General features: G+C 58.5%; 2 protein-coding genes across 4 annotated transcripts; one reads left to right on the top strand and one right to left on the bottom strand.

Moving 5' to 3' along the window:
• On the top strand, positions 1-17,927 carry CNN1 (calponin 1). 2 transcript variants are annotated; one of them, XM_077329930.1, is made up of 7 exons: positions 1-156; positions 11,166-11,287; positions 12,167-12,233; positions 12,754-12,891; positions 13,056-13,166; positions 13,769-13,915; positions 15,343-17,927. In XM_077329930.1, exons 1-7 carry the CDS (start codon positions 94-96, stop codon positions 15,592-15,594), a joined length of 900 nt encoding a protein of 299 aa, XP_077186045.1. In that variant the 5' UTR covers positions 1-93; the 3' UTR covers positions 15,595-17,927. The 2 variants fall into 2 exon arrangements, with proteins under 2 accessions (XP_077186045.1, XP_077186046.1); XM_077329931.1 differs by lacking the exon at positions 1-156 and adding an exon at positions 10,940-11,040.
• A 1,349-nt stretch (positions 17,928-19,276) lies between these two features.
• Positions 19,277-23,272, bottom strand: ELOF1 (elongation factor 1). 2 transcript variants are annotated; one of them, XM_077329937.1, is made up of 4 exons: positions 22,936-23,213; positions 21,700-21,770; positions 20,731-20,822; positions 19,277-20,285 (listed from the first exon to the last, which is right to left on the bottom strand). In XM_077329937.1, the coding sequence occupies exons 1-3, from the start codon at positions 23,049-23,051 to the stop codon at positions 20,758-20,760; spliced, it is 252 nt and encodes an 83-aa protein (XP_077186052.1). In that variant the 5' UTR covers positions 23,052-23,213; the 3' UTR covers positions 19,277-20,285; positions 20,731-20,757. The 2 variants fall into 2 exon arrangements, with proteins under 2 accessions (XP_077186052.1, XP_077186053.1); XM_077329938.1 differs by having other exon boundaries at positions 19,277-20,822; positions 22,936-23,272.
• Between the last annotated feature and the right edge of the window lie 913 nt (positions 23,273-24,185).

Below are 24,185 nucleotides of genomic sequence, written 5' to 3'. Positions count from 1 at the left end.
CGGAGCGCGGAGCTGTTAAAGGGGGCCGTCGGGCGGGCGGCCGGGCGGCAGAGCAGGGCTGAGCTGAGCGGGGGACCGTCGCCAGTCGCCACCATGTCGGCCACCCACTTCAACCGGGGCCCTGCCTACGGCATGTCGGCCGAGGTCAAGAACAAGGTAGGGGGGCTCCGGGCAGCCGGAAGGGAGAGGGGAGAGGGAAGGGGGGCCCAGCGGGGTAGGGTCCCCTGAGCCTCATAACAACCTTGCCCGGGAGGGGAGGGGAGGGGAGGGGAGAGCGGGGCAGTGGGCCAGCCAGGTTTCCTGCCAGGGTCTCAGGAGTGCCACTCCCCCCACCCCCACCCCCATGCTCTCTCGGTTGCTGATGGGCCATTTATATGCCCCCCTCTGCCCGGTGGGGACTCAGAACTGCTTCCACCCTTCTCCTCTATGCCACTTTATCCCCACAACAGCCCTGCGAGGTAGGCTAGGCTAGCCAGCTTCCAATGGGGGCAGGGCTTCAAACCTGGGTCTTCCGGAGCCTAGTGTGGCCCTTGACCCCTTCCCCCACGCTGGTCCCATCTACCCCGCAGGCTTGGTGGCCTCTGCGTCTGCCAGCGATGGCTCCTCAAGGCCTGGTAGGGAAGAGCAGGGCCATTCCCCTCCTGGCATGCTGGACGGGGCTTGGCGCTTCTGTTTAGCCATTCAGATGATTCCCCCCCCCCCCGCCGCCTTCCCTAGGGCTGCTCAAAGTGGCTTGATAGCTTCTCCTGTGTTGTCCCCTCAGCGCCCAGGAGTCCACTGGACCAAGAATCTTTTGGGGGCTTTTAAAGGGAGGCGTTATTGTCTGCTCATTGTACTTTTATTGTGTTTGCAAGCTGCTGTGAGCGGCAGCAAATAAATCTCAACATACAACAAAATAAATAAGAGTGCAGGATGGGCCCTGTCTGTGTGGCACAGCTGTGTGGCGATCCTCCCTTTCCTCTCCCCACACCAGGCACCCTGTGAGGTAGGTGGGGCAGAGAGAGCTCCGACAGAACTGCTGTGTGATTACAGCTTTATCAGTGCCGTGGCGAGCCCTCGGTCACCCAGCTGGCTGCATGTGGGGAGCGCAGAATCAAGCCCGGCCTGCCAGATTAGAGCTGCCACTCTTAACCATGACTCCAGGCTGGGCTTCATCCAGGATTGCTGAGGGATCCTCGGGGGCATGAAGAGAAGACCTTGAGAGAAGAAGGTGGTGTGGCCCGGTGGGGCTACCCAGCTCCCTCGCTGGTCGGTGCCCCTATGAAGGACCCAGGCTTCAAACGCGGGGATTTGGGCCTGCACTGAGTTGAAAGCCTTTCCGTCTCACCAGGGAAAACGGGCTCCCTCCTTCCTCTCTCAAATTAGGACTGAGACCCCCCCACCCTCACCAAGGGGGGGGGATTGCGCTTCCTCCTGGTGAGTCAGAGCACTCACTAAAGTGTCACCCATTCCACAGATATGGCAGAAGCAGCACATGAGGCCCGCACAGGGCAGTGGCGAGACTTGGATCTGGAGGACCCAGGTTCGAATCCCCACTCTGCTCCCAGGGGCCAGTTGCAGACTTCCAGACGGGCCTGGCTGACAGGGCTGTTGTGAGGATAAATAGAGGGAATAATGTGAGGAGGCTGGCTAGGAACCCCTGAATGAATGCCTGGGAGGAGGGCTTCGCTTCGAGCACAGGGGCAGGGCGGGAGCGGGGGGGGGGGGTCTCCTGCTCCTGAGCCTTCCAGCCAGCAGAGAAGCCACCAAACAGGATTTGCCCCCCCCCCCCCACAACCAACAAGGTGTTCTGGGCAGGGCTGAGGCCTGAGACCACTTTCTCCCTCCCAGGACGCCAGCTGAGGCTGGGCCAGTGGTGCCTCCAGGTCTCCTTAAGGCTTCAGTCTGGATCAGGGCCCTCTGTGTGCGTGTGTGGACTGGGCCACAAAGGCCGTGGGGAGGCAGAGCAGCTCCACTGAGCCCAGCAGCCTCTTCAAGGCCAAGAACATTCATGGGAGGGAAGCTCTGAAGGGCCCAAACCCCCTTCCTCGGACAGGACAGGGGGCTCAGACCCCCCCCCCCACGTGGGCTCCCCTGCACCAACACAGCTGCCCTCTGGAGCTACCCTGCAGAGCTTCCCCTCATAGGTCTGAGGCCCAGCATGGCACGGGGGCTGGGAGACCCAGGCCCAGATCCCCACTCTGCCATGGAAGCTTCCTGGGCACCTTGGACTAGGCATACCCCCTCAGCCTTGCCTACCTCACAGGGCTGTTGTTGCAAGGATAAAACAGAAGAGAGGACAAGCAAAGGCGGGATATAACTTCCAACTCCTCATGACTGCAGCTTTCCAGGCCAGGGAGAAGCAGAGGGGGTCTGCCCTTGCCTTCCTCTGCAGAGCCGTCCTTGGTGGTCTCTCTTCCACGTACTGACCCTGCTTAGCTGCCAGCATTTGATTCAAAGTCCGTGCTTATTAGACGGCTGTCCGGGAGGGGAGGGGTGGCTCCCCCTTGGCCAAGCCTCGGGCTACAGGTGGGGGGGGGGGACCCGTTGGCACAGTGAATGCTGGTGGGGGAGGGGACCCTCCCGCCGGGAAGAGCTCGGGCACTTTCGCAGGCGGGAGCCCAAGAGGTGGGGCAGACCGAGCCCCCTCCCCATCAGTGGGCGCAGACCCCCTTCAGGCGGGCCCAGCCTCAGGCTCCATCTCCTCCGCCCCCCTCGCGGCCCCGCTCCAGGAACGAGGCGGTGGCCTCCCCTGGCAACTGTGGGGGGCTAGTCGGGGGGGGGCAGAACGGGAGCTGACCTGGGTCTCCTGCGGGTCGGTTGCAAGGGCAGGAGAGCTGCAGCCCCCGCCGGGAGGCTCCCGGTCTCCCGCCCTCCCTCGCCCCCCTTCCGGCAAGCCTGGCTCAGCCCAGGCCAGCCCCGGCGGGCCCTTCGGTCCCTGCGCTGCGCTTCTGGCGCGACCGGCGGCGCCTCCCCGGCCCGTCCTTCCCCCGACGGCGCCCTCCCTGCGCGGCCCGGCGGCGCCCCTTGCCCACCTGCCCCGGAGAGAAGAGGAAGAGGAAGAGGAGGGTGCTGGGCTCCGGCGCTCGGGCCTGCCAGGGGCGGGAGCAAAGGTCGTGGGTGCGGAGCCGGCGGGGTGGCGGTGGGGGTGGCGATGGGGGTGGCGGTGGCGGTGGCGGTGGCGGTGGCGGTGGCGATGGGGGTGGGGGCAGAGCTGCGAAGACGCTGCCGCCCCGCAGAGGATGCCAGGCCGGGGGGGGAGGGGCAGAGGCACCTGGGGGTCCGGGTAGGGGGGGTCGCGCAGCCCCCGCGCCGCCCTCCCCCCCCCCTCCAGCCCGGCTGCCGTCCGGGGGCGCATTCTTTCGCGCCGGGCCGCCGCCGGAGTCGGAGTCGGAGCGTGAGCCGGAGGGCAGCGGCGGCTTCCCATATATGGTCCGATTTGGGGTTTCTGCACAGGCTGGGGCTATAAAAGGCCTGGCTGGGCCGGCTGCGCCGCTGGCAGCAAAGCGCGGCTCCCTCCCCCCCCCTCCCTCCCCGCAGAGACCCCGGCCAGCCTCGCAGGCAGGCAACCCCCCCCCCCGCACGGGGAGGGGAGGGAGGTGGGGAGGCGCCTCCTCTTCCTCCTCCTCCTGGGGGGGGGCTGCCCTCAAGGCGCTCGGCAGTCAGGGCGCCCCCAGGGACCACTGGCCCCCAAGACCTCCTTCTGCTCCGGCCTTGCCGAGGGAGCCCCCTTCCCCCAGCCAGCTGGGCTTGTCTTTCTCGGGGCCTCTGGCCTCCTCAGACCCTCCGGCTAGTCACAGTCTGGCCTTGACTGCATCTTCAGCCCCCTGGCGGCCCACCCTAGACCCCCCCCTCCGCCCCCCCTTGAAAGGAATCGGCTAGCACACCTCGAGGAGGCCGGGGGGGGGGATAGGAGGGCAGGAATGAACCCACCGGATCGGTCCCTTGCAGCAACAGGCCCCCCAAAGTCCAGCCGGAGCCAGCAGGTGCCAACTGGTCCCCTACTCTACGGGAGGCATTTTTCTCAGCATCTGCGGGAAGGGAGCCGTTGGCACCGGGGCCTTACAGACCGGACCGTCCTCAGCCGAGAGCTGCTGTGAGGCGAACAGGAAGCGCCGGGGTCCAGTGGTGGTCCATGAAGAACTTTGACTTGTTGGGCTACTAAAGGGTCACTGGTGAAGAGGCTGAAGGCGGGTGCTGGGTGCCTGGGGCCTCGCCCGGACGCTCCTTGACGTGCTGATTGGAGGGAAGAAGGCAGGCAGGGAGCAGGGCTGAAGAGCGCCCTTGGAGGAGCGCCCTTGGAGGAGTGGGAGGGAGCCGGGACTCCTGAAATCCGCCTCCACCTTGGGGGGTCTTTCAGATGCTCCTGGACTCCGGCTCTTTTCTGCTGCCTGTCTTGAGGGATCTCCAAAGAACTGAGCGGGTCTCCCCTGCCCCAGATGTTGCTCGTCTTGCAGGTGCTGCTGGGCTCTGGACGCTTTCAAAGGGAGGTTTTCAGCTTTCCAGCCACGTCTCCTCAAGCTCTTCATGGCTGCAGGGTGGCCTGGTGCAATGAAGGGGAATCCGTGCAGGGCACGTGGGGGATCCTTCCAGGCGGGACTTGGGCCTGCAACCATGCCCTGCTCATTCGCTTCACGGATGCCCCGGAGCTCTTGTCTTGTGAGGAGGGCAGGGAGGTAGGGCCTCCTTCTCTCCTAGGCATAATTTGGAAAGCCCTTCTCATGTCAACCCGTCAGTTGCCATTTCTCCAGGCCAAAGAGCTCTCCCCCCCCACACCTCTTTCCCTTCCTCCGTCGTCCTTTCGGTTGCCCTTTCCCAGGGCCAGAATGTCTTTCGGGAGGCGTGCTGACCAGAACGGCCCGCAGTGTTGCAAGGGAGTCTGAGCCAGCCCCTTCTACCGGGCCTGGGACACTGTCTGGTCTGTTTCCAGCCCCCCTCCTCATAATCCCGGCCCACTGAGCCAACAGATTGTTTAGCTCCAGCAGTTTCAGCGGTCATTTATTGAACAAATGACATTCCTCTAACCAAGGACATGCCCTGGTTCGTCTGAGGAGGTGTGCCTGTTCACGAAAGCCCACGCCTTGAATAAGCCTGCCTTGGTCTTAAAGGTGCCTGACTGGACTCAAATGCCCTTGTTGATGAGGATCTGCCGGGTAATGAACCCCCCCCCCCCGCCATCTCTGACCCTTTTCCAACGGGGATCCCAGGCTGGGATTTCCGTGGGGGCAGAGATTTCCCTCCCACACCAAGTCCCGATTGTCAGCATCCTTTCCCGCTGCACATACGGCTGGCCGGACATCCCAGGTGGAGAGCCGGGTTGGCCCATGGCCACAAACACCAACAGAAGTCCACTTGAAGACTAACCAAGTTTAGATCAGGATTAAGTTTCTGTGACTCAGAGCTCGCTCCTGCAAATGCAAATGCCGACAAATAATTTTGCAGAGATTTGGATGGCCGAAGTCTCAGCAGAAGAAGAGGAGGAGGAGGAGGAGGAGGCATCCCAGGCAGTGACCAGGCAGCACTACTGCCATAAATCAGGGAGGGCTGAGCTGGACGGAAGGTGGGCAGCATGGAATGGCTCTTTCTCCCCTGGGACACGTGTGGAGCATAGTCAGGGGAGCCAATTTCTTGGTTGGAGAACGGGGATTGTAGATCTGAAAAAGCGTAGGTAGGGCGCTAGTAGCCGAGCCAGGCACAAGTGGGAAAATGCCAGTTGGGCAACTCTTGCCAGCTGGGCCTCCACAGACAAGGAGGACGTGAGGATCACCCCCAAATTCCTGGTGGTGTATGGAATTTCCATTATATCATAGATCATATAAACTCTGTGGGGTTTTAAATGCTGTAAATGGCCCCAGCCGGTTATGCCAAGAGGGGCACTTAGAGAAATCCAACAACCAACCGGCAAACCAGTCTGGAGGTCAGTGGCCACGGCCACCAGAGCATTCCTGGTGCCAGAGCACGGCCAGCTGGGCAGGAAAGGAGCCACTGCATGGCCACTGCTACAGGGTCTGCTCTGAGGCCTGTGTCTCTGCTCAGGATCCCCTGCTGCTGTGTGAAGCAGGCTCAGGGTCAGGAGCCACCCCAGGAAAGGTCGGTCCCCTGGGGCTTGTCTCTGTCGCCCCAGCAGGGACTGGCTGGTCTCTTGACTGTGTCTTGGGGGAACTGGATTCCCCCCCTCCCCCGACAGTTCTTCTAGCGAGGGGCTTTGTCCAAAGGACTGGACCGAGGGTGGTGGTGACACAGTTCTCTTAACGGTGCTTTGGCACACATTACCTGACACTTTCCCCACCCCCTGGGCACCTGGATTTTCCTGGGTGAAACGGCAGAATTCTTTTGCAAGTGGCCGCTGAAGGGGATTTAGCATGTGTGAAATGGAACCTGTCAGGCTGCAGGTAGTCTTTTGTGCTCCAGAGCCCTGTGGCCAGGTGTACGCATCAGGGTCTGTGGGTGGCATGAACCTCTTTTGGAATCTCTCGGGCACCTCCTTCCCGTGCCTCCAGGGGACAAGGGGCAGGGCAGGAGAGGCCTGGGTGGCAGGAGCTGAGCAAGGCCCAGGGACAGGCTCGCCTGCTGCCGTGCCAGGTGGGTGCCATCTTCCAGCTACTATCCAGGATGCCTAACCATCTGTGGCTTGGTGCGGTGAAAAGTGTGAGTGGAAAGCAGAGCTGCCAGGTCCAGTTTGGGAAATACCTGGAGATTTTGGGGAAGAAAGGACTTCTGTGGGGTAGAATGCCCCGTAGAGCCCGCCTTTTCCGCAGGGGAATGGATCTCTGTTGTCACCCGCGCACCCTCAGATTTGGCACCAGGGGGCGCTCCAGAGGCAGCAGGAGACCCACCCGGCCGCCACAGACCAGGAGCAGCCTGAGCCCCCAGGGGAGGAGCAGCCTGGACCCAGCCAGGCTGAGATTCAGCCCTCCTATGTCAAGCCAAGGGACAAGGCCGGACCAGCCAGGAACACTCACTGGCAGAGCAGCCCCGGAGGCCACGGGCCAAGGTCCCAGCAAGCCCCGAATGGCGTCCGCGTCGGAGGAGGCAGCCTACGCTGACAGCCGTCAGAAGATCAGCACGCTTGGCGGCTCTCTGTCAGGGCAGGGGGGGGGTCCAGCTGCAGCTCCTTCCTCTGATGAAGACGAGCTGCAGCTACAGGCTGCTCCGCCCAGCTCTGGCTATTTCAGAAGGACCCAGAGGTGAGGCTGTTTGTGGGGGCAACGCATGCGGTACCTGCCTGTCCTCCCAGATGGCTCCTGTTTCCGTTCACTACGGCAACGCTCTGCTCCTGTGACTCCTGGTTCCAGCCCCTTGGGTGCTTCCTGACCACTTCCGGCTCTTTGACTTTTGGCTTGGCTTCTGACCACACACCGGCTCTTTGACCCCAGCTCAGCTTGACTTTGCTCCCCGCCTCGCTTGCTGTGAACTCTGTTCCCCTTGGCTCCCAGCCTCCGGGACTGGACTCTGTAGGCCTCCACCTCGGCACAACCACCCCGACGAGCAGGTTGCCTGGAGTCAGGCCCAGATCTCCAGCTACTACCTGGGGGTTGGCAGCCCTACAAAGGCCATGGCCAGAGGGGCCTAAGCGTACAGCCTGCCCCAGCTCATCCCATGAATCACTCCCAGTCTGGTGCGTGTTTTCTGGGTCGGAGCTAGCTGGCAGCCAACAGAGGCCTTCCGAGGAGACCAGCCCTCCTCCTCAGGATGCGATCAGGCTGGGGGGCTGCACCGGGAGGCTAAGCCCGCCTCCTTCCGTGGGCCCCTGCTGGTGCCGGGTCCTGCGAGAGGGGAGCCACCTTGGTGCATCTGGGAGTGCCACGGCCGGGCCCCATTCTGCTCCCAAGTTTGGCGAATTCCTCCTCGAGGGGACCAGGCCTGCTTGGCTTGGCCGGGCTCCCTGGCATGGGCTGAAAGTATGAGGGGGTCTGGTTGCCAGCAAGGCATTCTTGCGCTTTCCTTCCCCCTGAGCTGCAGCCAGGGCAGCCGAGCGCCAGGAAAAGTGAAGCGCAGCAGTGCAGGAGACGAGCAGCCTCCAGCAGCCGGACGGGGGGCCGAGAAAACACCGGGAGAAGCAGGGACGCCGGGACCGGCACTTGGACCGGGGGGCCAACCCGTCCCGCTCCAAAGATGCAGGAGGGAGCCAGTCGTGTGTCATGGCCTCTGTGCACTCTTGACTCCCTACTGCGCCCGAGATCCACTTTCTGTGGACCTTGATGACAGGGACATGGAGCCCCCCAATATCCGTGGACTGAACCACGGCAGAAGGCACTGAGAAGGCGGCCTGGCCCGGCGCCATCTCTCTGCCTTGAGTCACAGGTGTTTGTTCAGCTGGACCCAGCTTTCTGATCTGTGTGTGTCCTGGTCCACAGTCCGGAGGCCTTGCGTCTTGCGCAGTTTGTGCAGTTTCTGCGGTAGAGAGAAGCAAAACTGGAAGCAACCCCAGAGATTCAGCATCTGGCCATGTCAAGTTGGGTCACAAACACCAAGACTGGCTGAGGCTGCCAAGCGGAGGAGGAGGTGGGGGAGGGGGCGCTGGACCCTTCCTCCTGCCCCTGCTCCCGTCATCCTCACCCACCCATCCTCACCCATTTCAGTCTTGCTCAGAAGGAAAAGCCACTGAGGCTCTTGGGAGGCCCAAGTGAAGAAGGGGAACTGTTTTCCCCATCCTTGACTCTCTGTGGGGCTGCTTCTGCCCCATCCCCCCCCCTTAGCTGAATCCCCACAGTTTTCCTTCTCCTTAGAAGCCCTGGGCCAAATCCTGACTTCAGCACCAAGCCTCAGGGGCGCCTCGTTCTCACAGGATGGTGGTGAAGCTACAAGGGAGGCCGGGAGAGAGACGCTGCTCTGAGTTCCTCGGAGGAAGGACAAGGTGGAAACAGGCCAGAGGGCAGCCAGCTTCAGGCTGGGAAATTTGGGAGCCTGGGGAGGAAGGGAAGAGGCCTCTCTTGGAGGAGGACGAGGAGGAGGAGGAGCAGGAGGAGGAGGAGGAGGAGGAGGAGAAGGCTGCTGTTTCTCCAGAGGAACTGCAGCCTGGAGATCAGCTGTACCACCAGGTGAGCTCCAGCCCTCCCCTGGAGGCTGGCAACCCTACAGCCTGGTCCAAATGCTTCCTCCTCATGGGCAGGCAGGCAGGCAGGCAGGCAGGGCATCTGGCCAGGCAGAACTTCCCTCCTGGGCCTGCAGTGTGGCAGCCGTCCCTAAAGTGCTCCTGGCCCTCTCTGCCTCTCAGACGGAGGTTTGTCCCAGGAGGACCTACGTTGGGGGCAGAAAAGGCCCTTACAAGGAGTGGCAGGAGCCAGGCTGGGAGCGCATGTCCAAATAAAGAGGCACGCTGGCACCAGGGCTGCCTTCCCCAGGGCCGCCACCAAGCCCAGGACAGCTACGGCTCCCTCTCCAAAAGCACAGGGCCCCGGGGCCCCCTCCCCCAACAGTATGTATTGGGGGGGGGTCCTTTTCTAGGCCACTTTCCTCCCCAAACCACTGCTGTCTGAATTTTGGTGGGCACAGGCTTCACACGCCATACGCTCACTCAGCTGTCCTCAACATTTTTACCGTTGAGACACCCCTGAAACATCCCTCTGGCTTCGAGAAGCCCCAGGAGTGGTCCCATCGTGCAGAATATGGCTGAGAAGCAGAGCCGTGTACGTGGCCCCCCGGGACCCCCTTGTGGGGAGAGTAGATTGACATGACCATGCATGGTCATATCATCACCACCTATTAAAATTAACTCCCATTCCGGAAGCCCTGGGGGAGGAAGACCACACTCGCCCTCAGCAGTGTGGGGCAGTAGTTAAGATCAGGGGCCTCTGACCTGGGGAGCTGGATTGGATTCCCCCCCTCCGCATGCCGCCAGCTGGGTGACCTCGGGCTTGTCACTGTCCCTTCACAGCTGTTCTCACAGAGCTCTCTCAGTCCCATCGACCGCATAGGGAGTTTGTTGGGGCGGGGGGGAGGCAGCTTGGAGACTTCTGTGGGTCATGAAAAGTGGGGTATAATAACGAAGTCTGCTGCTGTTGCTGCTGCCACCGAGGCCCCTGCCCCCAGAGCCAAGGCTTGTGGTCCTCTTAAAGTGTGCCTGTTTCCCCGGGACTTGAGGCTCCAGCTGCTCTTCCTCCTCCCAGGAGAAGTCCGGCTCTGCTCTCTGGAGCCCAGCCTGTAGCATTTAGGAAGCCCCTCCTACAAGAGATCGCTACGGCACACCTCGGGGGTGCCCAGGGTCCCACACGCAGCCCCAAACCTCTCCCCCCCTCCCATGAAAGGGGGACATCGCAATTTCAAAGAGCAGGGAACCAGATTCAGTTTTGTTTCTCTGCGTTTTATTTTCATATTTATATACCTCTGCTCTCCAATTGAACGTGCGGCGGTTTTCAATAACACAATAAAAGCCAGTATGACCCCACCAAAACCCCTTAAAACATCCCAGTGAGGACCCTCGCAGACGCCTTTTGCACCAGCTGTAATTTCCAGGTCAAAGCCAAGAACGAGTTAACAGAAGTCTAACCTGGAAGGGAGGAAAATGGGGCAGGATGCCCCAAAGCCCACCCCTCAAAGTGGCCATTTTCTCCAGCTTCGACTGAGGTTTGGGGTGGGGAGGAAGAGAGACAGGGAAGGGGGAGGGGGGTTGGCCGGGACCAATTGTCATATTATAAAGTTGCAGATTAATTGCAGTTATTCTTTGGGGACTGACAAGCCGTGGATTTTGGCACCGCTTTAATACAGTTGTGCTGGTTGATTTTGGCGTGGTTGTACGGGCCGGCGTCTGCATGCTGGGGGCTGGGTCCAGCAAAGGACTCTGTGGGCAGGGAGGGGCAGGGGGGTGGCTGGCCGTCTCCCACCGTTACATTGACCGGCTGGCGATGGAGATGCGCTCCCCTGGAGGACGTGGGAAGGTGGACTCCTCTGGGGCATGTGCACCCCAGGGAAGCCCCTCCCCTCCCCCACCCCGCCCTCCTCAGGCTCCACCCCCCAAACCTCCTGCTGTGTCCCAGCCTGAGCCGGCAGTCCCACCCGCGGGCTCTGTGCAAAGCCGCTGCTCTTTCGGCCTCCCCCCTCCCCTCCCCTCCCCCAGCAGCTGTAGGTTCCCTGGGTGCTGGGTGGGTGGGCGCCATCCGTGGGGAAGGGGCCTCTCCCTCCAGAGCATGGAGCCCCAAACAAACGCCCGGGTCCGGTCCCGACCTCCTCTCTGTTCCCTTCCGCAGTTAGCCCAGAAGTACGATCCGCGGCGGGAGCACGAGCTGCGCCAGTGGATCGAGGAGACGACCGGGAGGCGCATCGGAGAGAACTTCATGGAAAGCCTGAAGGACGGCGTCATTCTTTGCGAGTAAGTGCTCCTCCGGGCCTCCCCCCCCCCCCGCCCAGACTGAGGCAGGGCGCACGGGACGGCCGAAGCCTGCGGGTGGGCACCGGAGACCGCCTGCCGTCACAACGCCTCTCCGGGCGGCAGGATCAGAGAAAAGGGATGCTCTGGAGGGCAGGCTCTGCGGCACGATCCCCTCCTCTCCCCGGATCCTGCCTCCTCCAGCCCCCCCCCCCCCACTCCCAGGGATTCCCCAGCGCCCCCAGGAGGTGGCTGCAGCTCTCCGCCCCACAGAGCTCGCCATGGCTTCCCTGGCCCTGCCCAAAGCTCTGCAGATTAATTGCAGTTAAAGCGGTCATGACTGGGGAAGGCCCTGGCAAACCTCCCCGTATTCAGTCTGCCTTGAAAACGCTGGAGGGCGTCACCCCAAGGGTCAGACATGACTCGGTGCTTGCACAGGGGATACCTTTACCTTTACCGCCACTCTTGGCCAGGCCAGATCACAGCGGTTTATATTAAAACACAGAAACATTTTTTTTAATCCCCTACAATATGCTTAAAAACGACTTACAATACAATCACGGTTTAATGGTGGCAAGCAGTTGACATCCAGGTTGTCAAGAGAGCACCACCAACTTTCCATCACTATTATCAATTTCCACTGTTACCTCCCACACTCCAGGATTGTTGTGCACAGGGTGCAGGAAACAGCATGCACACCACCACTTCTCTTGAGCAGAGCAGTTCCTGCCTAGTGCAGGGGTTGGACTAGATGAACCTGGAGGTCTCCTCCAACTAGGATTCCAGGATGCAAGTGGGGAAAGCATGAGGTGTGAAAGGGCCTGCCTATTACTGGAAGTAAACCTCACCCCCCCCCCCCAATCCCCATCTCTGCTGTTTCAGACTCATCAACAAACTCCAACCTGGATCGGTGCGGAAGGTGAATGAGTCCACCCAGAACTGGCACCAGGTAAGCAAGCAGCACCCTTCCGCCCAGCACCAGTGGCTGGCCTCTCTACACGTAGGCTGTGTTCAGGGCAGAAAGGGACAAGGGGACCATGGATGCCAACTTTGGGTTGGAGATTTGGGGCCTGGACCCTGGGAAGGGTGGAGTTTTGGGAGGGAAGGGATGTCCACAGGAGGTGACAGGAAAGGCCCTGGGGAGAGACAGGACTGCGTGTGACGGTGACAGACCGAGGGGCTGTTCTGGTAGAGGACAGCTTCCTGTGTCTCTGGGATGCTGAGTGGGCTTTTAAAAAAGAGAGGCCCTTTGTGAAGGCCGTGCACTGCCAAGAACGTCTTCTGTTATGCAGAGTGGGCCTAGCCCAGCCGGGAGCCCGCAAGGGAAAGAGCCAGCACAAAACGCTCAGGCTGCCAGCTTGCCCCTCCTGACCCCCCCCCCACACACACACACCACGGGTGGGGCCAGGCAGGCGGTGGGCAGCCAGCTCTCTGCCTTGGGGGGCTCATGGGCTTGTCCTGCTTCACAGCTGGAGAACATCGGCAACTTCATCAAGGCCACAACAAGATACGGCGTGAAGCCCCACGACATCTTCGAGGCCAACGACCTCTTTGAGAACACCAACCACACCCAAGTGCAGTCCACCCTCATTGCGCTCGCCAGCATGGTAAGGGGCTCAGAGGGTGGGGGGGGATGGGCTCACACCCTGCCGTGACTCTCCTCCGAGGACCCACAGTGGCTGGCGTCCTCCTCCTCCTCCACCTCAGCACTGAATGTCTGCCAGGCCTCAGAGCTCACCCCCGAATGACTCCTGCTTCTTCCCTGGGACAGGCCAAGACCAAAGGCAACAAGGTGAACATGGGGGTGAAATACGCAGAGAAGCACCAGCGCAAATTCCAGCCCGAGAAGTTGAAAGAAGGACGGAACATCATCGGCCTGCAGGTCAGTGGCTCCCCTGAGCTCCCAGGGCCCGGGCCCAAGGCACCCTAGAGGGCATCTCAGCGGCCTGGGGGAGGGAAGGGGGCAGCCGGGCAGGACACGTGGGGCACCACTCAGAGAAGCCCGAAGGCCATGGGGAAACAGAACCAGTGGGGGTGCAGGGATGGGGGGATCCCACAGGCCACGCAGAAGCACATTCAAAAGGCTTCCCTTCTCCCCTGGGCAAGGCTTGGGGTGTGAGGCTGGGGAATGGCACAGCTAAGAAACCATCCCACTGGCAGCGGCAGTATGGAAAGCAGGGGTGGCCAAACCGTGGCTCACCCAATGGCCAAGCTGCTGGCAGGGGCTCATGGGAACTGTAGTCCATGGACCTCTGGACAGCCACAGTTTGGAAACCCCTGATGTAGAGTGTATGGCCGGCCACAGCCCTTCCCGAAACCAGGGGTCCCCAGTGTGGTGCCCAGGGACTTGTGGGCCCTCTTGGGCAGGCAGAGGGTGGTGCAGGCCTTCCATTGGGGGTCTCTGAACAGGGACCGTGTTAGTCTCCAATGAAGCATTTTGCAAAGGAGGAACAGCCCAGCTAAGCAAGGCTTTGTCTTTCTCAGATGGGCACCAACAAGTTTGCCAGCCAGCAAGGCATGACTGCGTACGGCACACGCCGGCACCTGTACGACCCCAAGTTGGGCACAGACCAACCCCTGGATCAAGCCACAATTAGCCTACAGATGGGCACCAACAAAGGGGCCAGCCAGGTAAGAATTCAGGGCGGGGGGGGGGAGGCGTGTGCACGCTGTCTGAGAACTGGGCGCCTCTTTGGAGAATGGCTGATGTTCCAAACATTTAAGGCTCTCTTAATTAGAAGGCCAGGTGAGAGAGGCCAGGTACCCCCTCTTCCCCCAAAGAGTCACCAACATGTGGAATGTCCTGCCACAGGATGGGATGGAAGCTGTAGAGCCTGAGACCCTTCAGGGGGGGCTGGAGATGCGTCTGGAGCAGAGGGCCATCCGTGGCTATTAGCCACAGCGTAGAGATGGGATTCCAGGCCTGGAGCAGGGATGCTCTGCCTTCTGGGTGCTCGGGGGCAACCGCGGGAGGGCATCTGGAGTTCTGGCCCCACGGGGGGCCTCCTGGTAGCCCCGGGGATTTGGACTGGAGGGTCCATTGCCTGATCCAACATGGCTTCTCTCTTGTCCTTAAGTTGCTCAGGAATGGTTACTCCAGAGATCACAGACTGCCTCTTCCCCAACTGCATTCAGAAAACTGGCACCTAATCTCAAACCTCCCAATATTGCAAATCCCAAAGGTCCAACTGATTCCTGAAGATTTTCGTTTTGGTTTCTAAACGCTTTCTAGTTATCTCAGCCAAACAGCAGAAAGACATACCTGGAAGCACAGTCTGATTTTTTTTTTACTTACCATACTAATAAGACATTGGGAGGGACCCTCTGCTTGGCATGCAGAGGGTCCCAGGTTTAAATCCCCGGCATATCCAGTTGAAAGGACCAGGCAGGAGGGATGGGAAAGACCTTGACCAGGGACCCTGGCTCAGTGGCAGAGCTTCTGCTTGGCAGGCAGAAGGTCCCAAGTTCAATCCCCAGCATCTCCAGTGAAAAGAACCAGGCAGGAGGGGAGGGGATGGGAAAGACCTTGGTCTGAGACATTGGCTCAGTGGGAAAGACCTTTGGCATGCAGAAGGTCCCAGGTTCAATCCCCAGTGGTATCTCCAGTCAAAAGGACCAGGCAGGAGGGGATGGGAAAGGCCTTAGCCTGAGACCCTGGCTCAGTGGCAGAGCCTCTGCTTGGCCTGCAGAAGGTCCCAGGTTCAATCCCTGGCATCTCCAGTTAAAAGGACCAGGCAGGAGGGGTTGGGAAAGACCTTGGCCTGAGAACCTGGCTCAGTGGCAGAGCCTCTGGTTGGCAGTCAGAAGGTCCCAGGTTCAATCCCCAGTGCCATCTCCAGTCAAAAGGAGACCTTGGCCTGAGACCTGGAGAGCTGCTTCCAGTTTGAGTTGGCCAATGGGCTGATGGCATCAGGCAGCTTTTGGCGTTCCTGCCAGCCTGCCAGCAGACATCCCATACCTGAGCACTGCTGCCATCCCCCAACCCCTGCCCAAGGCTTTTGTGCTCTCCAGGAAGTGCTTTTCTGCTTCTTCTCACCTTGGTCCCCTCCTCCCTCCAGGCTGGCATGACGGCTCCCGGCACCAAGCGGCAGATCTTTGAGCCTTCGCTGGGCATGGAGCACTGCGACACCCAGAACATCTCCCTGCAGATGGGGAGCAACAAGGGGGCCTCCCAGCAGGGCATGACTGTGTACGGGCTGCCCCGGCAGGTCTACGACTCCAAGTACTGCCTCACCCCCAACTACCCCAGCACTGGCGATGAGGAGGACCACTACAACCACAGCCAACACAACTTCTACAATTCGGAGTAGTGGGTCAGAGAGGAGAGACAGAACCACACGAAGAGACCCTGGCGTCACATCCGTGCTTCTCCAAACAGAAGAACCCCCACCCCACCCCAAACCCAGTGGTTATCCTAGGCCGGGAATTACAAGGAGCCCCAGACAGCTCCCTGAAACACAAAGCAGCTCACTGGAGATGCCTCCAGCCAACACCCAAGCCAGGCCTCCTTCCCACCGCCACTCAATGTGACTGCTTCACCTTTGATACCTCACGTGCTTCTGACCTAAACGGTCAACCCCCACGATGGCTTTTATGACTGCGCTAATGTGGCTCAAAGCTCTCTGGACAGGAGGCCCCCAAGTGGCCCCCAAGAAGAGCTCTTGCCAGAGTGGGAACCAAGCCTCACCCGTGGCCCATTTGGGGTCCCGGAGGCAGAGGCAGGTAACAGGAGGCTCTGCTCCCCTTGGAGGACAATGTCTGGATTTGGCACCTGCAGAGACCGGAGTCCCTCCCCTGGAAGACCCGCCAACCGCCCTGCTCCATCGTTGGGTAAAGGGGAGAACACGCGATCTCAGACTTGCCTCCTTCGGCATTTCGGCTTTCTAAAGGCCAGGGCTTTTTACAAAAATGGGGGAAGACACCTGGCAAACCAAGCTGCCCACAACTGGCTTCCTGGAGATAGAACACATCCAGGCCCTGGTTGTCCAGTGTTAAAGGCAGTTGTGGACAGAGATTGGACCCACCTGCAAGCGCCTGACTGGGCTTCACAGGTCCCTACCACATCCACAAAGTCTAGCGATATCCCCAGAGTCAAGTGATAGGTCATTTAGAGGTCATGGCAACTGCAAACAAATGCCACGGCTATTTGATCCTCTAATTTTTTTTGGGGGGGGGGCACAGCATCTAGCAGCGAATGGCAGGGTTCCAAGGATAAAGAACAAAGATTGGGCCCAGTGATCCATCAGAGCAAGGTGCTGACAGCTGCAGGTCTTTCCTGGGTTCCCCTCCAGGCAGCAGTTCCACCTGGCCCAGGGAAAGCTGACAAGCTGTGGGGCTCCAGAACCATCGCCACACAGGCCAGGGAGGCCTGGAGCTGCCATGTGGGGGGGAGAGGTGGTGTGAGGGTGGCTCGTCCTGCTTACCTCCGCCATCAGCAGGAAGGATCAGTGATCCCCATACCCTCCAATCCAGCACAGAGGGACTAGTCCTCGTGGTTCTCCGTTGTGGTGCCACAACACGCATGCAGCTCCACTTGCCAACGACCAGGGCTGACAGCATGCATGGCCGCTTGCTCCTGTGATCGCTCGACATGTATGCGCTTCTCCTACCCTCATCCAAGCACAGTCTTCCTTGGCAACAAGTTAATTCGCTCCCCCACTTCTGCTATTGATTTCAAAGTCATTAGCAGCAACAAGTGGCCTCAACCAAACCGAGCACCGTGGCCCAAGATTTGGGAGATGAGGTTGGACAGCCCTGGCTGTCAGGGAACAAATTTGCCTTTAAAAAATTTTTCATGTTGTTACCTGCCCTGAGCAACACTGGAAGGGCGGGCTAAAAATAAAATATATATATATATCTTATTTATTAAACCCAACAGATTTCTCCCTCTCCCACTTGCCCAGTCATGTGTACATGCCATGAAAGGGAAATAGTTTGCCTGCCGTAAAGCCAAGACTGTGGCCCCGGGCATATTTATAAACCAGACTGGCACACCTAAGTCACTGATTAAAATCTACTTCCTCTCCTAGGGAAGAGTTGGCGGTAGATCTGAGCACTTGAATCCATAGTCAGTTATTTGGACCAGTCTGGACTAATCTATGAACTCGGCACATGCAGTTCTGAAGGGGGGGGAAATGCGTCTTCAGGTCATCTTTGCAAGGCACCACCAGTGGGACCACCCGAGAAGGGGAGCTGCCTGTCATTCGTGGACTTCAAGAGTGGCACAGGCAAACAAAAGGACGTGGCAGTAAATCTGCTCTCCTGTTAATCTGGGGGCACATTTTAAACTGTCCAGAGCCAATCAATCGAACCAATTCATTGACTAGGTGGGCACAGGGCTCCTTTCAGATCGGAGCATTCTGTGCCGGACTCTTCCCCGGTTGGCGCATGGCGAGCAGGGCGGCTTCCTTCACTCGTGTTTTGTCACGCTGTGTTGTGTTGCTGCAGCCCGAGAGTTGAAGCTGCGCGGCTGGCTGAGCTCCGATTCAGCACACACCCTCCTCACGCCCACACTCCGTGCCAAATATTCTTACAGATATGCCATTTTGGGACAGCCAAGGAAGAACTACCTTTACACCTCCGCAGCTCCCCTTGAGAGGAGGGGCATTCTGCATGCTGACATTAAAAACAAATTTAAATAGCTTGTAGCGACCTATTTGACTTTTCTTCCAATGAGCATTTTAAAAACTTCATTGTGTCCCACTCAAAGGGAAACCTTGCTGTTAGGGCTGCAGTCTTAATACTGCAGCCCTCAACCCTCTTCTGCCCCCTTACTCCGTGCAGCTGTCTGTCTTCAGCAACAGAACAGCCTTTCCATCAAACTCAAGGTCTGCTCTGATCCTGGCTTCCCCCCACTGCTCTCTGAATGCATCACCTTTGCGACCCACTCCCCCCCCCCTTCAGGAAGCAGCTGTCTGCTGTGCTTAGCTAGAACCCCAACCCCCCCCAGCAGAAGTTCTGTGGGGCAGTACATGACTTGTTTGGAAAGCTCTGGTGTTTGAGCATCCAAGAGGGCTGAGGGCCGCGGTATTAAGACACCTACATGACTTGAAGCCACACCGCCTGGGTGCTTCATCGCAATGCTCGAAAGCAAACAGCGTGGAGAACAGAGTTATCCAGAGTCCCTGGCTGACCCCGGAGGCTTTGTCCAAAGTGCCGTTCCACCACCCCAGTGATCTGCTCACTGCCGCTTTCGGAATCTGTTGACCCAGCTTAATCCGTCTGAACAAATAAGCCTCAAATACCGTTGCCTGACTCATCCTGCCATGGATTGCAGCTGTTTACCCAGCTTCTCTGAAGTCGGGGAGCTGCCTTGCCGTGTGGCTTTTTAAACACAGGCCAGGATGAGGCCGCTTTAAAGGAAGAGAGTTTTACTGGAGAAGCAGGAAAGTACTGCACCAAGCCCCCCTGGTTTGATGGGGGACAACTGATGCCCAGCCCAAGCAGAGCCACACAGATGCCCACACCGGGTTAAGCGTGAGTCCAGGGGCCTCTTAAGACCAGCCAAGTTTAAATCTGGGCATAAGACACAAAAACCTATAGCCAGAATTAAACTTTGCTGGTCTTCCAGGTGCCCCTGGACTCAGGCTCCGTCCTGTTGCTTCAGGCCGACAGGGCTGCCCGCTCATATTCCCAGGGATTAATCTGAAAGAGGCTGCCCTGCTCAGGCCCACCCTGGGCTTTGAAGCTGAGCCCAGCAACACTGCGGAGGGTCTCAGCTCTTGGTTCCAAGCATCCCTGGAGACAACGGGGGAGCCAGCAAGCAACCGCGGCATTCTGGGTCCGACCACAAGAAGCCTTTTCTTGTCACCAGAATGGAAAGAGATTTCGAGGGCCAATCAGTTGCGGGGGGGGGGGGGGGAGACACCTGACAGGTTAAGGCTCTTGGCAGTGAGAGAGGGGAGCATCACACCAGTAATTGCTCAGCTCTTTTACACTCTCAGCACAACCCAAACACAGAACCAACGTTGCAACTACAGAAACCCGCAGACACCAAGGAACTATGAACTTTATTAGAACAACAAAGGGCAGCACAGAACCCAGCACAAAACCAATAGTTACACAAGACGCCTGTCTTTTTGGTGGGGCATTTGTTTAAAAGGGACGTCTTCACAGCAGGATGGCTAGAGGCTCCTCAAACCTGTGAAAATGGGCTTCTGCTGTCCTTTATTCAAACCAATGAGTCCCTTGTCTTGGAGATCTTGCACAGGGCAGCACCTGCCATTTGGCAAAAGATCCAAAGGGTTGTGGAATGCCCCCTGAGCCCCCAGGAATGCCAGCAATACACGGCACCAAGAAGGCAAGGGGAGCGGAACCCAAATACTTCCCCCACCCAACCCGTGACTGCTCGGCACGCACCAAAGCTCAGCCATGTAAGGGAGAGGTCCAGCTCACAATCTGTCCTGCAAGAGGACAGTCTTCCACAGGGAGCTGGCTCATCCTGTATTTACAAGTTTGTTGAGTAGAAGCAAAATACAAACGTCCAGAAGAAATCTGAATAGTTGCTGTTGAAATCACCCACCTGTGTCACACCAACATCTCCTAATCAGTCGAATGACAGAATTTCTCAGTGCTATGTCAAGTTGGTTTTCTGGCACAATGAGCTTTATTGTAAAGTAACAAACCATTCACACTCCCCAGAATGGCAACATAGAAGACCTAGCGTTCAGTTATCAGTGACAACCAAACCTGATTTTAAATAAGTACTTTGAAACAAAGCAGATCTTTAATTACTGTGCTATTTCTCTTCTCCCCGCCCCCGCATTTAAAACAATGACCTCTGAAGTGGAGCTGTGGAAAATGTTTCTGCGATAACATTAGTGGATCCATATTGAAAGCAAAGACCAGCCGTCACAGTCCAAGCTGCTGGCGAGGAGCTAGGCTGGCCTGGGCTGCTCGATCAAAGAGTCCCGGCACAAATTTATACAGGAGAAGAGAAGGCACACCCAGCGAGCATGCCGCTGACCCACCAGATTTACACGAAACCCCCAATTCACCGTACCTAAAAACAAGGAAATGGCAATGAAAACAGCTAAAGAAATTATACAGCTAAAGAAAGGATGGGGAGGGGATTTTCTCTGGTGCAGGTTTTGTTTATTCTTGTTCTCCAAGTGAGGAATCACAGCAACAAGGACATGACATTTGGTGTGCTCTGGCTGTGAAACTGCAGAAGCCACAAACGGGAGGTCCCACAGAAATTAATGTAGCAGTTCTATAGCCTTCTTAATCCTGTATGGGATTCTCAATAATTGCTTGCTTCTCTCCCCCTAGGCGGATCATACAGATGGCCTTTATTCCCTAAGCTTTGGGGAAATTCACGAAAAATTACCAGATTCTTTGATGGAAATAAACATCGCAAGAATCACCATCTCCAGACATACCAGCTGGATCCTCAATGCATTATATCACATAAAAAAACCATTTCCAAATTCAGAAATTCTCCTAACCCCTGGCACATGCTCCTCCAGTCCCCACTATTGATTGGCAGCCTCACAAGCATCTATCCAGTCACTGTAAACATCCACAGGCTCTGAGAGATCTGAAGAATGAAAGGTCAAGGATGGCAACAACAAGCCACATTCCCAGTGCTAAAACCTGAGCAGAGCAGCCACAGTAGTCAGTCTGCAGCAGTCGAAAAGAGAAAGAAACTTCTTCAAGACGAACAAAATTTGTGGCAGGGGGGCCGCTTTCAGGAATCACTCAGCTCCTCTCTTCTCCTCTCCTGCCACAAATGTTGTTTGTCTTGAAGGTACTCTTGGACTCTGGGTTTTTTCCACTATTAAAAAACTGCTGGGGGGGGGGGGGAGAATTCCTTTCCCTTTTGTGCACCCAGAGTTGTTACCCATAATGAAGATACAAAGTAGATAGGGCTGCAAAAATGAGAGACAGACAAGTGAGACTCCCTTCCCCAATACTCCCAAGCACACTTACAGAACTGCATCTCTCTCCTAAACAAGTCGGTGCTCCTGTCCCAACAAGCACGTCATTGGAGAAACACCCCCAGCTAACGCAAAACGGACCCCTCCTGCTCCCTTCTTTAGGAGAGTCACCCTAACAATTAATATAAATGCTATGAAACCTTAGGCTACTTTAGTACTTTAAGCAGGTGAAATGGGACTTTAGAGAAGGTGGCAGGAGAAGCCACCACCAGGAAGTTAGGTGAGTGAGAAAAGTGTGTAAATAAATAATACGCCGTGGGAGATCAAGGTGGCCTGTTTCCAGCTTCTATCACTGGCCAAGACAAGGAGCACAAGTAGTGAGGGGCTGGCAGAGAGCTCTCTTTTTGTTATGAACTGCCAGCACAAATGTACTTCAAGGTCCCGGTGCCAGCCTCCTTCCTCCCTACGACCTCCTTGCTTCTGCCTTCCCCTCATCTGGGGCAGGGCAGGGGCCGATGGTATGGGATGAAAGGATACAGGTGATGGGGGTCTGAAACTCCTCCAGGCACACGGTACAGGAGATCACACCAGTATTCCGAGCTCGGTCCCTGAAAGAGAGGAGGCCATATCAATGCTGCAAATACTTTCATTCCCGCAGATACGTCTTCTCTAAGATGTATGTGACTAAGAAGTAGCTTCAGAGGGCTGCATCAGAAGAGTTTGACTTGAGTTTAGTCACACCTCAGAGACCACCATATCTCAAGATGATTTCTCAGGTATCTGATGAAGGGAGGTTAGAGTCCTGAAAGCTTGCATTCCCAAAATCTCGCTGGTGTCTAAAGTGCAACTGGAATCAAATCGACCTGAAAGAGAAGGTCTCCTTGACACATACCAGCATTGGGTATCTCCTCAGCTTCCCCAACTATTTCATAATCACAAGGTAAACACCTCTAACCAGCTAGGGCGACCATTGTGAGCGTTGACAAGAAAGCTTCCTCTGGGACTTGCCTAAGGGTTCCCCAGCCCCCTCCTGCCCATGCTATGGCAGGGCTCCTTAGTCCAAGAACAGGGGGAAGTCAGACAGACCAGCAAATAAACATGGAGAGTGTCCATTGCCAGTTATCTACTATCGCTAGGGTTGCCAGTTCTGGGTTGGGAAAAACCTGGAGATGTTGGGGTGGGGCTTGGGGGAGGGAACAGATCTCAGCAGGGTGTAACAGCTTACAGTCGTCACCCCCCCCCAAAAAAAAGCAGCCACTTCTCCAGAGGAACTGATCTGGAGATCAACGGCAATATTGGTGCCACCAGGAGGTGGACAATGTTCTCCAGCACAGCAGGAGCTGCCAGAAACTCCACTGCTGTTGCAAGAGGTGGCCACTCTTGACCTCTGCACTGATGCCTAATTTTTTTTTTAAAGCCCTTAAGGCACTGACCGTTCTGTTTAACTTTTAACCCCAAACAGCCTTTGCCAGGTTCCACGAACAGGTGAAGAAAACTCTGTGGCGTTATGGGCTCGGATTCTTGCTCGCTCTTCCAAATGCCACAAGAGACAAGAGGACCGCAGGAGTTCCCGCGCTGAATATCTGCTCAGGCTTTCTCACCCAGGGTTGCTCGAGGCCTGGCGAATGGCTCCACAGCAGAAAAGTCCGCGAAGGCTGCTCTAACTCGATGGGCAAGCCTTGCAGGGGGGGGGGCACCCCTCCTCGCCCCCCCTCCCCCCCTCCCCGCCCCTCCCCCCCTCCCCGCCCCTCCCCCCCCTCCCTCGGGGCTCACATCTTGACGTCGCAGGACTTCTCGTGGTTGCAGAAGGGGCAGGTGAACTGGGTCTCCAGCGTGCCCGTCATCTTCTTCTTGGGCGGCGGCTTCCGCTTCGACTTGCGGCGCCCCATCGAGGCCGGGCCGGGCACAGGAGAGGAGGGCCGCCCCGCTCCCGCCTCACGCCTCCCGCTCCTCCCGCCCGGATCAGGACTGCGACCAGCCCGCGAGACCTCCAGGCCCCGCCGGGGGGAGCCGCTCTCTGCCGCTGGCGAGCCCCGCCGCCCCCGACCCGGCCTCGTTGCCCACGGAGACCGGCGCTTCCGGCACGGCGACCCGACGAGGCCCCGCCCTTTCCGCCCCGAGCCCGGAAGGGGAGGCGCCGGGAGGACCCGGATGGGCGCGGGGGCACTTCCGGTGGGGGCGGGGGCGCCCTGGAGGAGCTGCGGCCTGTCGAGCGGCCCGGCGGCCACGAGCAGAGTCTTCTCCCCCCCGCCCCGGGAGGTCTCCAGCCCCCTCCTGGAGGTTGGCACGCCTCTCTGCAGCGGGGTCCGTGGGGAATCGGAGGGGCTGACTTCGGCCGCCTTCATTAAGGCAGCAAGCGGCGAATGTCGCGTCCTGGGGGTCTCCAGGCCCCCCCTGGAGGTTGGCACGCCTCTCTGCAGCGGGGTCCGTGGGGAATCGGAGGGCCTGACTTCGCCCGCCTTCATTAAGGCAGCAAGCGGCGAATGACGCGTCCTGGGGGTCTCCAGGCCCCCCCTGGAGGTTGGCACGCCTCTCTGCAGCGGGGTCCGTGGGGAATCGGAGGGCCTGACTTCGCCCGCCTTCATTAAGGCAGCAAGCGGCGAATGACGCGTCCTGGGGGTCTCCAGGCCCCCCCTGGAGGTTGGCACGCCTCTCTGCAGCGGGGTCCGTGGGGAATCGGAGGGGCTGACTTCGGCCGCCTTCATTAAGGCAGCAAGCGGCGAATGACGCGTCCTGGGGGTCTCCAGGCCCCCCCTGGAGGTTGGCAAGCCTCCGTGGACAGTAGGCGACCCCCGTTCCCCCCCCCCAGACCAGTGGGCCTCGGCCGAGTCCTTCTGGGGCCCAGATCCTTTCACTGCCCGACCTGTAGCCTCCCATTCCGACCTTCCAGTTGGGGGGGTTGCTTTGTGATGAGCCTCGCCCCCCCCCCACCCCCCGAGTGTGTGAGGAACCCTCTGGAGAGAAATGGCCCCGCAGGCCGCTCGTCCTTGAAGTTACAGCTCCTTGTGCTGCTCGAGAGCATG

The sequence above is a fragment of the Paroedura picta genome, chromosome 3, assembly GCF_049243985.1.
Source record: "Paroedura picta isolate Pp20150507F chromosome 3, Ppicta_v3.0, whole genome shotgun sequence".
In the NCBI taxonomy this organism is placed as follows: Eukaryota; Metazoa; Chordata; class Lepidosauria; order Squamata; family Gekkonidae; genus Paroedura; species Paroedura picta.
Note: the sequence above shows the minus strand (reverse complement) of the source record. Positions and strands in the feature narration are given on the sequence as shown.